Source organism: Microcebus murinus, chromosome 1 (assembly GCF_040939455.1).
Source record: "Microcebus murinus isolate Inina chromosome 1, M.murinus_Inina_mat1.0, whole genome shotgun sequence".
Lineage (NCBI taxonomy): Eukaryota > Metazoa > Chordata > Mammalia > Primates > Cheirogaleidae > Microcebus > Microcebus murinus.
In genome coordinates, this window is record NC_134104.1 from 76718993 (window position 1) to 76735862 (window position 16870).

Sequence of the window (16870 nt, forward strand, 5' to 3'; positions counted from 1 at the left end):
TGAAAAATAAATAAATAAATAAACAAGATGTCGGCAACTGGTGAGGACCTTCTTGCTGCATTATCCCATGGCAGAAGGGCAAAGCTCTCATGACCTAAACACCTCTTAGAGGTCCCATCTCTTAATACTGCGACAATAGCAACTAAATTTCGACATGAGTTTTGGAGGGAACAAACATTCAAACCATAGTACTCAGCTTAGATCAAATATCTTTCCTGGCCTGTTCAATGGCCACTAGGAGAAAGAGATCAGATGGGACCACATGGCTGCCTAAAGGGCAGGGCCAAGGGTTGGTCCTCTATAAAGGGCGAAACGGCAGAATGTCCAGCAGGTGCCTACCACATCACAGCCACAGGCTGACCCTTACCCCTGTCACAGCCCTAATTCTGACCACCTACTAAACTGCAGATTAAACTTTGCTCCTGGCACAGGAATCCACTTTCACTGATCTTGTGAAGCATACATGGCTAATAAATTGAAGAGGCCTCTGCATTTTCATTGTTTCACTTACTTTTGGGAAAAAAAATGTGTTTTTTACATAGTAAATTTTGTTCAAAATTATTTTTATTTGCTGTAAAATACCTGGGTGAAAACTAAAAAGATCAAAGAAAAAAATCTAGTTATTAACATTTTCAAGCATTCTTAAAAATCTGGATATTTCCAGACATCTCTAAGTAAAATGCTGCATGAATAAAATTCCTGAATTTGGAGGTAAATATTTCTTCTTTGATCCCTGTGGGAGAGGTCATGCTGACCACGTCAGCCTCTGGCACAATGTGTGACGTATTCTCATCACTCACTCCAGGCACAGGAAAAATCAGAGGCCAGAGTCACAATCAAGATCTTACTTGTTTGCCACCAAACTGTCCAAAAATAATAAAATAAAAAAAAAAGAAAGAAAAGAAAAGAGAAAAAATTAAAAGAAAAAGAGAATCTTACTTGGTCCCAGCCTCCCTTGGTCAAGGAATTTTTTGGGTACCCTCCACATTCTCTATTCAATGTGGGTCTTTCTCAAGATGAGATTTATTTTCTTTGACTTCCAGCAAGTTCAGGGTAAATTATATACCTTCTTGGGGCTTCTGCCATCTCTAAATCTTTTCTTTCTTTCTTTTTTTTTAGAAGTATCATGGGATGTGGGATGTCCAATGCCAGCCAAGAGGGAGTAAGTCAACTGCAGTCAACCTTTCCCACTGAGTATAACTAACATTGTAGACAAAATGCAGAAGAAAAAAACCCTAAAGAAGCTAAAAAGTAAATAATAGCAAGAAAATTGAGGACCAAAGTCAAAACTTTAATGACCCATAGCCTGGGTAAGTTTTGTGGGGTATTTTTATCTTCTTTATCTTCTTTAAATCCAGAAAAATTTAACATAAGGGCCGGTCAAGCCTTGGAATTTTGTAAGTTGGCACTGTCAGGAAAACTCCAGGAGAAATCGCCTTTTGCTTCCCAGAAGATCAGGAAAAGTAAACCCTGCGTGGTGGACAGTATCAGAGAAATCCCTGATTTTATTTTTTTTATATGAAACAAAACACACACCTGGAAAGTTTTTTTTTTTTCTACTTCATATAACATTGTTCAGGACCACAAGATTTTAAAGGTCTCTTTCCCACTACTTTTCTGATTTAGGAGTACTACTTAAAAATATTTACCAATGCTATAAATATTATTGTATTAATATATGTATTAACAATTTTAATGAATGCTATATCCACTATACCTTTTGATCCTCCGAACAGAAACTTTAAATCAGATGTTTTGACATTCAAAAATGTTTTATAGTGCCCAGATAAGGACCTCCCCATGGTTGAAACATGACCATGGAACCACTTTGATGGACAACTGGGAGTTGTATGACCTGAGTGTTACTATGCATGCAGGTTTCCCATGAGCCTCCCTGAAAGCTGGTTGCTGTAGGTCACTTTTCCAGACTCTATTGTACCTATGCTGCTTGTCATCCACTTTCATCCCTAGGAAACCCTTTTTCATCCTTCTCTACCTACTTAACAGTTTTAGGAGTTATTATTCAGAATTTCTAACAAAGAAGTACTAAAGCATGTATGAGATTTTAAAAATTATATATAATTTTTAAAAATTTAAATTTTAAATGAAAAAGATGTATGGCCAATTTTTTTTGAAAGTTTGAGCACTACATTTAATATCTTAATTTTTATGCTATTCAGGAATATATTTTGTGAATAATAAGAATTATTTCATAAATATATATATGTACGAATAGAGGCTAGGCACTGTGGCTCATGCTTGTAATTCTAGCACTCCAGGAGGCCAAGGTGGGAGGATCACCTGAGGTTAGCCGCTTGAGACCAGCCTGAGCAAGAACAAGACCCTGTCTCTACAAAAAACAGAAAATTTGGCCGGCATGGTGGCACATGCCTGTAGTCCCAGCTACTCCGGAGGCTGAGGCAGGAGGATCACTGTAGCCCAGAAGTTTGAGGTTGCTGTGAGCTAAGCTGATGCCATGGCACTCTAGCCTGGTCAACAGATCAAGACTCTGTCTCAAAAAAAAAAAAAAAGAAATTGCCTTGAGTCTCACATGAGACTGGACTTTGGAATTGATGCTGGAAGGTGTTAAGACTTTGGGGAACTCTTGCAAAGGAGTGATTGTATTTTGCAATATGAGAAGGACATGAGATTTAGGGGGCCAGGGGTAGAATGATGTAGTTTGGATATTTGTCTCCTCCAAGTCTCATGTTGAAATTTGATCCTCAGTGTCAGAGGTGGGGTCCGGTGGGAGGTGCTTGGGTTATGGGGGCAAATCCCTTTTGAATGGCCTGGTGCCCTCCCAGTGATAATGAGTGAGTTCTTGTTTTGTTAGTTCCACTAGAGCTAGTTGTTTAAAAGAACTGGGCTCATTCTCATTCATTCTCTCTCTCTCTCTCTCTCTCTCTCCTTCTCTCCACCATGTGACATGCCTGCTTCCCCTTTGCCTTCTGCCTTGATTGGAAGCTCCCTGAAGCCAGAAGCAGATACTGGTAACATGCTTATACAGTCTAGAGAACCATGAGCTAAATAAACCCTTTTTCTTTATAAATTACCCAGCTTCAGGTGTTTCTCTATAGCAATGCAAAATGGATTGACACAACCTTAAAAGCAGCTAGAAGAAAAAAATGCTAAATTACACATAAGGGAAAAGTATAACTGTAGGTTTCTCACCAGAAATCACAGAGCCCAGAAGACAATGAGACAGCATCTTTAAAGTGCTAGGAGAAAATAAATAAATAAATAAAGTGCAGGAAGAACTGTCAACTTTGAATTTTATATCCAGCAAAGATATCCTTTAGGAATGCAGGTAAAATAAAGACATCATCAGATGAAGGAAAACTAAGAGAATTCACCACCAACAGACCTGCTTTAAAATAAATGCTAAAGAAACTTTTTCAAGTTAAGAGGAAACTAGACCAAAGGGAAACATGGAATAAAGTAATGAATAAGGAACAAAAGAAATGATAAATATCTGGATAGAGCATTTTTCTCCTCTTAAATTCTTTGAAATATATGTGGCTATTGAAAGCAAAAATTGTAACATTGTTTACAATGTTTCAATGTAAATAGATATAATATATGTGACAATTATAACACAAAGGGGGAAGGATAAAGAAACTAATATGATTATAAGGTTTCTATAACTTACTTTTAGGTAGTAAAATATTACCTCTAAGTATACCATGAAAAGTTGAATACATTGTAATCCCTAGAACAACCACTAAAAAATACCACAAAGAAATAAAGCCAAAATTCCAATAAATAAATTTGAAATACTATTTAAATACTCCAAAAGAAGTCAGGAAAGAGAATAAAACAGAGGTGGCAAACATAAATAAAATGGTCATCTTAAATTTAACCATAACAACAATTTTATTAAATATAAATTGTCTAAACACCCATTCAAAGACAGATATCTTCAGACAGATATCAAAGACAGATATCTGCATGTAAAAATACATGCAGTCTGCAAGAAACAACTACATGCAGTCTGTAAGGAACATATTTTAAATATAGTAATATTCATATCTTTAAAGGAACATGATGGAAAAAGATACACCATGCAAACACTAACCAAAAGAAAGTTGAATGCCTATATTTTCAGACAAAGCAGACCTCAGAATATGGAACATTATCAGAGATAAAGAAGGACATTACATAATGATAAAAGGGTAAATTCACCAAGAAGTCTTGACACTAAATGTGTACGTATCTAACAACAGAGCTCCAAAATACATGAAGCAAAAGTTGACAGAACTGAAGAGAAATAAACATCCACAATTATACTTGAAGGCATCATGAGACCATGACTCCTGAAATCTTGGCCATAACCTCTCTGAAGAGGTGTTATATAGATTGGCCCTCTCTGTGCCTCTGATTTCACAAGGAAGTGGCTCTGCTCCAGAGAGTTCAAAGTGACTATGACACCATGTCCAATGTTGTGAGGATCCCACCCTAGCCAGATGTGGGACTGTGAGCGTGGCCAGACATTAGCTACTTGTTGAAATTTTAGGGAAAAGCAATAGTAATTTCCCAGCAGAATCTCTCTGAAAAACCTAAGAAAGCTCAAACATAGCATTAAGAATTTGTTGTGGACAGATGTTGTTTTGTATCCATTATTCATTTTCCCGCTTCTGGTAACAGATTCTGCTTTAGAAAAACACCTCTAAATATCATTAGCTTGAGCCACACTTAAGTCAATAGTATATTCCATCCTCCTGACTTTGGTGATTGGTCAGAGATGGGAACACAACTCAGTGAGAGCCAATGAGATGCTGGGTCTTCTGGGAAAGAGAGCTTCCTCTCCTCTTTGGGGACCACCTGAAAGACGATGTCTTTTCACATGGATGGTGTGGTGTGAGGGCACGAGAGCTGGGTAGGCTGCAGTCTTTTTGACATCACAAGGGAAAGCCTGGAAATATGCTGTGTAGGGCCTGAGGGTGAAATCAGAGTGGAAGGACAGACAGAAAAGAGACTTGATTGCTTTCAGCCTTTGGTATCAGCCTTGGTACCAGCCTTACCTACAGAACAGACAAAACAGCTCTGGTATTTTCTATTATCCAAAGGAATAAATTTTCCTTTTTTCTTTCTTTATTTTCTTTTTTCCCCCCCCCCTCACATTAGTTTGAGTTGGGTTTCTGTCATTCACAACATAGAATCCTGACTAATAGGGTTAACTCTCACCTCTTCACTCCTCTCCAAACATCTTTCTCAAAAATGAAAACAAAAGTCATGTGAAACAAGTGATTTTGCATTTAATGCTGGAAAGTATCTTTACTTGTAGAAAATAATGATATGCAAGTATTTAAAATACAAAGCTGTATACGTAGAAATAATAATCACTTAATGAATAGCAATCACAAAGGAGTCATTCAGTATTTAAAATTGTAAGCAAAATAATTCTTCTATATTTATACAGAATGCTATTAACTCTGCTTTTGCTACAACATTTGAAGAGCATCACTTAAGTGATTGCCTCCTGAGAGAATGTTTGTCACCACCATACATTACCTATAATTCTTAAAGAACAAGAATAAATTCAGGAGACTCAGTCTTCCCTGACACTTTTGGTACTCAAGGAAAGAATGGATTCCAAATTCCTTCATGGGTTTTGCATTTCAGGCTCAAGCTACTTCCTTGAGTAAAAATTCCTTAAGTGTTCTGAAAAGCACAATCATGCCTAACCTCAGGGGAAAAGATTCACACGACCCAGCTGAACAGGGACTGGGTGCTTAAAACCAGGGAGTTCCTAAAATGAAAGTGTTGCTGTGGATAAGTACTGGTCATATGGAGAGACTGAAACGGAGTTAATTCTGGGTAGATAAGGAATTCAAGAGATTGGTCTTCAGGAGGCATTTATCAAGGATCTGCAAGAAATTCAGATGTGAAGAAAGCACAGTCCTACCAGGCAGTCGCCCCTACCCTGGTGGGAGGATATCTCTCATACCCCGTGTGGTAAACTGTGAGACATTGAATCAGAAAAGCTCCTGGCCAGGTGGCCTTGAGAAACAGGGAGGAGTTCAGTGTGTGTGGGTGGAGGTGGATTTCCCCAGGGAAAGGGAAGAACATGAGAAAGTCACAGAGAAGAGGAAGTACAGAGCAGTGCTGGGCCCATTGAGTGGTGCAGCTGGGATGGGACGCGATCACAGGACCACCTTCTCTGAGAAAGCTCTATTGTGTGTGAGGGGGAGTCTTAGCTTGTGACAGAAGCAAATTCAGAGGCCCCCAGGTGAGGTGGGTAACAGACCCCTATCAACAGTACAAAAAGGCTGTGTACTTCTGAAAAGGGCACAGTCTAGTGAAAAAAGTCCATAGCTCTTGATTTGATTTCTAGCTCTGCCACTTAATACCTATGTGACCTTAGATGTTCATTTAACTCCCACAGCCTCGGGATCTTAACTGTAAAAAGAGGAGAATTATATCTTTTGTATGTACCTCGCGGGATTGCCGTAAACATCAGGAGAGAGAGTAGGCACAAAATAGCATTGTCAACTACTTCTTTGTAGTTGGTCTTGTCGTGTATGTGAAGCTCCCTAGTAAATGTTATTATTACCCTTTTATTCCACTGTGTAAGAAATACTTGAGGCTAACGAACATGTCTTCTTCATGACTGGGAACATAGTAGATGATTTTTTAAATAAAATGTTACTTGATGAATGAATGCATAAATGAATGAGTAAATAAATGAATAATGTTCAGAGTCCTCCAACTAAACAATAATCAACCTCCCATAATAACTACACTGAACGCCTGTTGACTGTTCTTTGACTGACTGACTTTGGGGCAGTTTGGCCTGGTGGCGGCTCTGAGTGAGCAGTGATCAGATGGTGTCGTGGTAGAGAAGGAAGCCTGTGAACGTGGAGTCATTGACATTGTCTGCATAGAGTCCGTTGTGCTCCCCCTCTCCATACACCTGGAGCCAGACTTGGTCGCCCACCTCCAGATGCAACAGCACAGAGCCAGAGGCTTGGTCCACGTTCTTGTCCTGGTACTGGTCATAGGTAAAGAGCACAGCCTTGTCCTTCTTGAAGAGGCTAACCTTCACATCCTTCATATAGACTGTGATGTGGTAGGAGAAGTAGTACAACCCAGGAATGTTGCAGTGGAATTTACCCGTGGTGCCATCATAGTGGTTTTGCTGATTGTAGAAGATCTTGGTAAAGCGAATAGGAACATTGGGGACGGTGACGCGATTCTCCAATCCCACACTGAATGCTGAGCGGTATACATAGGCACCTTCTCCAGGTTCTCCTTTCCTGCCTGGGTTTCCTGGAAAGCCTCGGGGACCTTCAGCCCCGGTCACTCCAGTCTCACCAGTATCACCCTTAGGACCAACAAGACCTAGAAAACGAGAGGACCTCAGTGACCACAAGGAACAGAACTCCTGCCTAGGTTACTTCCAGCCTAAAGTACTGTCCCCGTGGCTCCCACCTACAGTCTATTTGACTTACACAGCAAGGAACCAATGAGAGCTCCCAAAAGGGGAGAAATGTTAATTTCTCATTCCAAATTCCCCACAGCCTAGCAGGCTCCCATAAATTCATCTCCAACTTTACCTCCTGTAAGTCTCCATCATATACCCTCCACTCTGTCAGCCCTTTATACACTGGCCCAGTTAACCACATCGTGCTCTTCTACCCCCTCTGTCTAGGGTGCCCTTCCTCTTCTGCTCTACCTACTCATCCTTCAAGGCCTGGCTCAAGCCTTGCCTCCCCACCTTGAAGCCTTCGTACTTAATCCAGGTCTGCATTGAGTGCATTTCTCTGTGCTTCATATTTTGCATATTTTTTTCACATTCAGTGTGCTATATTTATTTAGAATAGACTTTCTTGCAGTAACCACTAACAGAGTCTTGTGTATTAGACTTATCTTCTTAACTAGACCAAGAGTTCTCCAAAAGCAGGACTGTGACCTTCAGGGGGTGTGCAGTAAATGTGGTTTAGTGTCACTGGATGGCATGGGAATTAAGTGAACTAGAAGGGGAACAGGAGTATGAACATATTGGGAATAGGAATGAGGGCAGGGATGGGAAGGGGGATGGGGAAGGAGATGCAAATGGAACAGAGTCAGAGGATACTTGGTTATAGAGTTACCACCTATCCTCATCCTTGGGAGACCAATCCAAATCCCTTTCAGATTCCTTATGGTTTACATTAAAAAGTTTTTTTCTTCCCTTTGTCTAAGGATTAGTTAGTAACTAATGCCCTCATATGGCCCTGGAAGCCCTCCTTTACCCAAGAGAGGTCTGTGATGAAGGAGGCCAAAAATCTTGTTCTTACCTGAATCTCCTTTCTCACCCTTTTCACCAGGGGTACCATCTCTGCCATCTCGGCCTGGGGTCCCATTGTGGCCAGGATGCCCTGGGATGCCCGCCATCCACCCTGTGCAGGCCCCCTTGGGTGGGGGAAACAGGACTCCTGTTTCTTCAGTTGTGGTGTCCTGGCCATGGCTTGGCAGAACTAATAGAAGCAGAACAGTTCGCAGCAACAGCATCTTGGGCCCTGGAATCCACATGTGCATGGTCACCCATGGGAGAGACAGACCCTACACGGCACACCCAGTCAGGACCAGACGGGACTCCAACCATCTCAGCAGAAGCCACTTCTAAGAATTGCTCTCTCCTTCCAGGAAGATTTTTCTGTGGTCTACCTTGATCTCTTTCTGCCCTGAAATTTGCAACTGTTCCCTGTGTGTATTCCCCTTCCCTTAGCAAGATTGTGAGTTCAGTGATAGCAGGGATAACACTCCTAATTTCCCCACATCTGAGCACAGGACTAAGCACAGGGAAAGCTCCAAGAGTCAACTTTCCAAGAATCTATCTTTGAGTTTTCCAGGAATGATGACCCGGATAGGTCCACTCAACAGTAACCAACATCTCTCTCCCTAGTTCTGTTCTTCTTTTTCTTCCCCTCCTCTTCTCTCAGATTCTGTGTCTATTCTCGTTTTTACTCTCTTCTCTCTCTCTTCCTCTTCCCCTCTCCTGGGTCACATGTTTGACCTTTGGGTATATTATGCATGCACACACACACATGTGCACACTCATGCGCACACACACATACACACACACAGCTTCACCATGAGTTAAACAGGCAACCAGAGACACATTGTCCCATGAGCATATCCACTGACCATTTGCCTGGGCCACAGTTAGCTGCTCCTTTCCTGCCTGATGCCTATTCAGCCTTTAGAACACAGTCTGGACGTCACCTCTTTCAGGAAGTCCTCCCTGTCCTTCCTCTCCCATCTTGGTTGGTTGTTCCTCCTCTGTGTTTCCCCAGTGCCCTGACTTATCGCTATTATTGCGCTCCTTGCACTCTCCTGTAATTCCTGTTTTGCTCACTCATTTTCCCCATTAAACAAACTACTGGCACACTACTAGCACAGAGTGGGGACTAAATAGATACTTTTATAATGAAAAAAAGAAAGCAAGAGAGAGCCAGAGAGAGGGAGAAAGGGAAAGAGAAAAGAAGGTAAGAAGACGAATGGAAGAGGGAAGGAAGGAGGGAGAGTGAAGTATATTTGAAATATGTATTCTGTGCACATATATATATATACACATGCACATATATATGAATATATACAGTTATATAGCTCTTTGGAAACTATAGAAAACAAGAATTTCTCCGCTTATTTTTTAAATTTTTTTATTTCAGCATATTACGGGTGGTACAAATGTTTACATTACGTACATTGCCTTTGCCCCACCAGAGTCAGAGCTTCCGTGGATGCAGAGAGATGGAAACACTCATACACTGCTGGTGGGACTGCAAACTAGTACCTCTGTGGAAAGCAATATGGAGATACCTCAAAGAGCTACAAGTAGAGCTACCATTTGATCCAGTAATTCCAACTACTGGGCATCTACCCAAAAGAAAAAAAGACATTCTATAAAAAAGACATCTGCACTAAAATGTTTATAGCAGCACAAGCCTCTGTTTATTTTTTAACATAAAAATCACACTTTACAAAAATTTATTCCCCTATTTTTGCTTTGTCATTTTCTCATTTTTATAATCACTTTTTTTTTTTTTTTTGAGACAGGATCTCACTCTATTGTCAGGGTTAAGTACAGTGGCATCATCATAGCTCATTGCAATTTCAAATTCCTGAGATCAAGCCATCCTCCTTCCTCAGCCTCCTGAAGAGCTGGGACTACAGAGGCAAGCCACCACATCTGGCTAATTTTTCTATTTTTTTATAGAGATGGGGGTCTCACTCTTAGGCTGGTCTCGAACTCCTGACCTCAAGCCATCCTCCTGCTTCTGCCTCCCAAAGTGCTAGGATTACAGGTATGAGCCACCATGCCTGGCCTATAATCACTATTTTAAATGTCTGTATACTAGTCCATGAAGTGGATATAGCCAAAATATACTTAACCATTTCCATTTTGTTACATTTTTAACCTATTTCGATTTTAAATTATTTTATATTCTGTGACAAATTATATTTTGATTTTAAAATAATATATGAAACATAATTAGGTATATAGCTTTTCCCAAAATTATTGTTCCATTATGACATAATCACAGAAGTAAATTATTGGACCAAATAATTTGGTGTGAACATGTTTAAGTCTCTTAAACATGTGAACATGTTTAAGTCTCTTGATACATATTCCCACATTGCAGTATGTTACACTGCCACCTAGTAATACATTAGTGTGCATGTGTAAAAGGGTCTATCTTAACTATCCCCATCAGCTTTGGGTATTATCATAAAATACATTTTTGTGTTGTTAGTGTAATGAACCAAAGAAATGGTACCTTGCTGCTGTAGTTTGCATTCTTCAATCATTAATGAGTCGTACATTTTAAAGTCCTATTTCCTAAAAGCCTATTTCCTAACTTAATTACTCAACCATGATATTTCCAAGTATTCTTGTCACTTAATTTATTAGAGACATAGTTTTTTGAATCAATTTGTGTGACCTCTTTGTACCAACATTTTACATATGCTATGACTATTTCTTTCAATGTGCAGATTATTCTCTTGTTTTCTTCATCCTAATTTTTAGGTGTACAGAAGTTTTAGTTTTTGTATAGCCAGCTCTGTTGATATTTTTCTTTGTTTCTAAGTGTTAAACAGTCCTTATCCATGCTAGGATTTCATAAGTATTCTACTTTCTTCTATTTTTTCCTATTGTTTGACATATTTAAAATTTCACTCTTTAATCCAACTCTAATTTTTTTGTTTTAATGTAAGCTATGATCTAAAGTACTCAAATGATTTCTCCCCATTTAAAAACTAGCTGTTTAAACACCTTTAGTTAAATTAATCTTTTCCTTCACTATTGATTGAATGTATCATTTATCAAATATCAAGTTCTAGTATGATCTTAAAGGTAAAGTAAGAATTGAGAATGAAACTGGCAGACAGAGAGAAGAAAGGAGACAGAAATAACAGCAGCAGCAGAGACAGGTGCTACCAGAGTCAGGTGTTGCCCCTTAGGTGTCAAGAGTACTTTCAAGGTCTGCTCTTATCACCTGTGTGTACATTTGTCGCCCTCTACTGAACTTGGAGAGAACTTTGAGCTCTGTGCTTGTTTTCTCCAGAAATGAGAGAAGAATGAATCTATGAGGCTGTATTGTTTTCCACAAGGAGACAGGAGGAGAAAACCCAGAACATGCAAACTGGTGAAGGCAACTAAGCCAGGCCCCAAAGACAAAGCGTGTTGGTGTCTTTCCCGCAACCCTAGGAGGAGGGCAAAGTCAGAGGTCTCTAGAGTTCTCAGTTTTCTCCCTCTTTATTAAAAATCAAGATCCTGGCCAGGCACAGTGGCTCACTCCTATAATCCCAGCACTTTGGAAGGCGGAGGTGGGAGGATTTCCTGAGCTCAGGAGTTCGAGACCAGCTCGAGCAAGAGCAAGACCTCGTCTCTACTATAAATAGAAAGAAAATTAGCCAACATCTAAAAACAGAAAAAATTAGCCAGCGGGGCGGCACTGCCTGTAGTCCTAGCTACTCGGGAAGCTGAGGCAGGAGGATTGCTTGAGCCCAGGAGTTTGAGGTTGCCGTGAGGTAGGCTGACGCCACGGGACTCTAGCCCAGGCAACAAAGTGAGACTCTGTTTCAAAAAAAAAAAAAAAATCAAGATCCTATTTTCCTACCCTAAGGGAATACAGTTGTCCCCCAATACTTCAATGCTATGGACAAATTTCTTACCAACAGGTACGGTCAGTCTGGTTCTGTGACAGTGGCATAGGGTGGAGGGGGGATGAGCACAGAGTTCTGGGAGTTTCTGAGGCTAGGGACAGATTCTGAGTGAAGAAGAAGGTTGCATTCTAACTTAATTCTGGATGGACAGTGAGCAAATGGTAGCAATTGAAGATCAGTGCAGAGGTGCCTAATTTTCCAAAACATTTATTTTAAAATTATTTGTGTCTTTCATTTAAATATAGCAATTGTTAACATTTTGATTGTTACATTCTATTTCTATAGGGGAAAGCATTATTAAATGGAACTGGGAATTGTAATCTAAGACTCAGTCGTGCCTAGGAAGAAAACTTTACATGGATCATGAAGCTAAATCCCCAGCGACACTTATAATTGCTTGCCTTTGTAGCATGCTATTTATTTGTAAAGTCCTTATTTCACTTAACATCTCATTTAATTCTCACAACCATTTTGAGAGACAGTATGGGGTAGAACAGGCAGCACAGGCTCTATGATCTTAGTGCAGAGGTTCAAATAATTTGTTCTTACCTATAACATGTTTCCGTCTTATGTTTGTTGGAAGATTAAATGGCATAATCCATGCAGAGTGCTTAGAATGATGACTGGCACATGTCCGTGCTCAATAAATGTTAGCTATGACTGTACCCATTTTAGAGATGAGGAAAGGGGGCTTCAGAAAGGTCAAGTGAGTTGTCCAAGGTCACAGAGCTAAACATAGAGAGGCTGGAAATCAAATTCTGGTCTTCCAGAGCCCAATAACAGACTCTTAGACATAGCCCAGGAAGAGAAAATTATCGTGGTCACACATCCTGCCTTTTAATATCCCACCCCATAGGGTGGGAGTTACAAGAAAAAGTAGCATGAAAGGACCCCCAGATTGTGAAGCAAATGGCCTGGCTTCTGGTCTAGACTCCACCTAACTCTCTGGGTAACTTACCTGCCTCCCCCTACCTCCCTGGCTTCATGCTCTTTGCCCATAAATGTGGGATAGTAATTCTCACCTAACCTATTTCACAACATTATTGTGAGAATTAATTGATAGAAAGTATGAAGAAGTACTTTGTAAACTTATAAAGTGCTCCACACGTAAGTGAAGAGAAAGGGAGCAAACAAGTATCTATGGACCACCTGCTATGAACCACGGCTGAATACCGCTCACCCCATTAATCTGATTTCGCCCACACGACTCCAGGAGGTGGGACTGAGTTCCCACAAGAGGAATTTGAAGACCAGAGGTTCAGTAATTTCTGCCCAAAGATAACAAGTAAAAGAGAGCAGAGGTGAGATTTGAAATCCAAACCACTGCACTGGCTTTTCTGGCAAATCTCACACAGGCATGGACTCATTCACTTTTAAAATTATACAAAGGGATGACCATGATGTTCTTAGGATCCTAAAGGGGTAGTATGGTCTCTCGTTTTCATGTTAAAATATATGACAAATTTCACTTTGACCTACTAGAAATTTAGGGCAACAGCAGAATTCTGTGAAATGCAAGGACAGGGTTCCCTTTGGGACTGACAGGAGGCAGGGCCATGTGGGAGAGAGGCCACCAAGCCTAGTGCCAATTCCTTCAGTAGGAAAAGGCATTAAGGCAACAAAATCCTTGAATGTCAGAGCCAAGGGACCCTGGAAATGATCTCACCCTTGCCCTGCTTTTACAAGTGGGGAGGCTGAGGAGGAGAAGGAATGTATTTATTAGATCTGCATAGAATCCAACTCCCACACTGGGAGATTTTACACATTATTTATTTTCATCTTTATAAGAACCCAAGGAAAATGACTTCAACTTAAGAGATGAAGAAACATCATTCTCTCAGGGAAATGATCCCTGCGAGAATACTGTTCTGACTTCCAAACCAGTGAGGCTTCCATCACATTACACGACCTCTAAAAGCATTGCATGGAGCTTCTCAGACTCAGCTTCCTAATCTGCTAAATGGGATCATGTGAGATGAGGAACATGAGAACATTTTGACATTGGTAAGGGTTCTTTGGAGTATAATTTGCATAAGGCACTTGGAAAACTTATTTCATATAATATTCCCATAGATCTGCTTTTGACTCTAATGTGTAGGAGAACCTGGGATTTGAAGAGGCCAAGATGCTGGCTTAAGATTATGCAGCCATTGGGTTGAATTATATGAAACAGCCTTTTTTTTTAAACAGAGTCTCCCTCAGTAGCCCTGGGTAGAGTGCAGTGGCATCATCATAGCTCGCTGCAACCTCAAACTCCTGGGCTCAAATGATCCTCCTGCCTCAGCCTCCCAAGTAGCTGGGACTACAGGCACATGCTACCACACCCAGCTAATTTTTCTATTTTTAGTACAGACAGGTTCTCGCTCTTGCTCAGGCCGATCTTCAGCTCTTGACCTCAAGCGATCCTCCCACTTCAGCCTCCCAGAGTGCTAGGAATACAGGTGTGAGCCACCACACCTGGCCTGAAACTGCCATTTTTAAAGGTCAAATGTAGAATATTGGCAATTTCACATGGCAGTTTCACAACTGCCGATGACAAATGGCAGAACCAGGAGTCAATTCAGCTTCATCTGGCTCTTAGGAGCATTGTCTAAAAGTTTTCATTCAGCCCTGCAAGAGAATTGTTAGTATCTCCATGCCAAATACACACACATACACCCCCCCACACACACACACATACACACACACCCATACACACACACACAAACCTGTACCCTCAAGGAACAGATAAAGCAGAGCATCCCTCCTCTGCATTTTTAGGACAAGTCCTCCACGTTAAGGAATTCCTGGTTGAAATCTTCCACTCTCCAAAAGCCATTACCTTCTGGCTTCAGCCAAGTGTTACAGGCCACTGGTCCTCTGGCTTGACAAGGAGTATGCAGAATGTTTGTCCCTGCAGCCACCTAAAAAAGACAAGTCCTGTGTCTCTCCTTAAGACTCAAGACTGCAGATTAAGCTGCAGGGCTCCCTTCCCACTGCTCAGCTCTGGAGCCACGCTGACCCCATCATGTTCCTCTGGACATACTCTGCTGGCCTGAAGGGATCCCTGCACCCTAATAACTAGGCAGAGCCAGCCTTACTCTTAATGGAGTCCCTGGGAGTGAGATGCCCCCACCCTATGAGGCTTGATCCAAACCAGGACCTCCCAGGCCAAGAACCCACATCCGCTACTACATGAGGGGCTGGCCGGACCTCCAAAATCCCTCCCACACTGACCTTCTGCAGCTACGGCTGAAAACCACCAGGATGCCCCAGGCACAGCACTCACTGGGGTACCTGGGATTGGACTTGGCAAAGATTAGGCAGATTCATTTGCTTCTGTCTGAAAACACCTTTAAAAATACAATTTTTCATAAGTTCCCACCTATGCCAGGTTTTGCTCCATTATCTCATTGGAACCTCTCCATGTTAGATATCCCCATGCCTACAGATATCCCAAACCTACAGACAACCATGTCACACTCATCTTTGTATCTTAAGAACCAACCCAGTGTCTGGCCATAGAATCTGCTCGATCAATATTTGCTGAGTATAATCAAGTGGTAGAACTGTTCTCCAAACTCCAGTCTGAGGTCAGAGCTCAGCTTGGCTTTTCTCAAGCTGCCTTTGAGCATGCTTCTTCCTTCGTCCCGCCTGGGCAAGCTGAGAAGCAACTTATCCCCTTCTCCTCCTTTATCCAACAGGACTTCATCTGCGGACGAACCTGCCACCTCACTGACCCCAACCTTTTCCTCAGTAGGGATTCTGCCACAGAGTGAATGAGCACAATTCAGGATGGTCCCAGGCATTTTAACCAGAAGGAACAACTCTCTCCGTGGGTCAATTGAGGAAGAAGGCAAAGCCTATCTGCCTCCACCAGTGCTGCCCTGGCCAGAGTTCTGCCTGTCCCCACACTGTCCCCACACTGCTGTGGACAGGAGAGCCTGAGCACATGCGGCCAGAGGCTATGGACAGCACCCCCACCCAGCCTGGAACTAAATAAAATTGCTCTTACCCTCCAGTACGGAATCAGAGCCACAGACTGCAGTCAGAACAGAAGTGAGGAGGAGATGGCCCTGCCTCAACAGCCTGGTACTCAGGGGGACAGGCAGTCCCCACCTCACAATTGTCCTGTTTCATTGGCCAGCCCAGCAAAGGCTCGGGGCCAGTGGGTGGGCATCTTGCCCCTGGCAGCTGCCTCCAGCCTCCACCCCAGGGAACCTGGTGCAACAGAGCCTGGACTTGGGAAGCCAAGTGGAGCTTCAGTGAAAACACTTGTGTTTCCAGTCCTTGGCCCTTATTTTTCCTCCTCCAAGAGCGGCAGAAAATGGGGCAAGGGTCGAGACCACAGCAGAAAAACAAGATATTTCTGTATCTGAGAGAGAAACTTCCTTGTGCCAATGAATTGCTCAGTGGTCCAGGAGACCTCCCTCTCCCACAGATTTATCCTAATAAGTCAGAAGCACCAATTATCACATCACACTTCTGCTCACTGTGCACGATTGAGTGTGAGGTTGTGTGGTGCAGACAGTGAGTACATCAGAAGGGAGAACCGGGCTGCAACAGGTCCAGAAATAGAACGTCCTCCACTCTCTGGCCTAGACCCTGAGGTTAGGAAAGACCTTGTATATTAATTCTGAGAACTGAGGTGCAGGGAAGTTCCCGGGGCCATGAGGGGCTTGGCAAGTTAAAGAGACCCTAAATTCCTAAAGCTCATGGTTCCCGTGTATAATAATTC

At 41.8% G+C, this 16870-nt stretch overlaps 1 protein-coding gene across 2 annotated transcripts; it reads right to left on the minus strand.

Annotated features, from left to right (window-relative positions):
• Positions 1 to 4948: 4948 nt before the first annotated feature.
• Positions 4949 to 16252, minus strand: ADIPOQ (adiponectin, C1Q and collagen domain containing). Of its 2 annotated transcripts, XM_076003119.1 has the most exons (5): positions 16148 to 16252; positions 15370 to 15485; positions 14975 to 15056; positions 8280 to 8501; positions 4949 to 7341 (listed from the first exon to the last, which is right to left on the minus strand). In XM_076003119.1, the coding sequence occupies exons 4-5, from the start codon at positions 8491 to 8493 to the stop codon at positions 6821 to 6823; spliced, it is 735 nt and encodes a 244-aa protein (XP_075859234.1). In that variant the 5' UTR covers positions 8494 to 8501; positions 14975 to 15056; positions 15370 to 15485; positions 16148 to 16252; the 3' UTR covers positions 4949 to 6820. The 2 variants fall into 2 exon arrangements, with proteins under 2 accessions (XP_075859234.1, XP_012645097.1); XM_012789643.2 differs by lacking the exon at positions 15370 to 15485.
• Between the last annotated feature and the right edge of the window lie 618 nt (positions 16253 to 16870).

Bases quoted from the DNA above. Each gene is read 5' to 3' on its own strand.
- ADIPOQ (XM_012789643.2), bottom strand. From the start codon at position 8,493: ATGCTGTTGCTGCGAACTGTTCTGCTTCTATTAGTTCTGCCAAGCCAT. The intron at 7,342-8,279 runs GTAAGAACAAGA...CTCGTTTTCTAG, and splicing joins GGGTGAGAAAGGAGATTCAG to GTCTTGTTGGTCCTAAGGGT.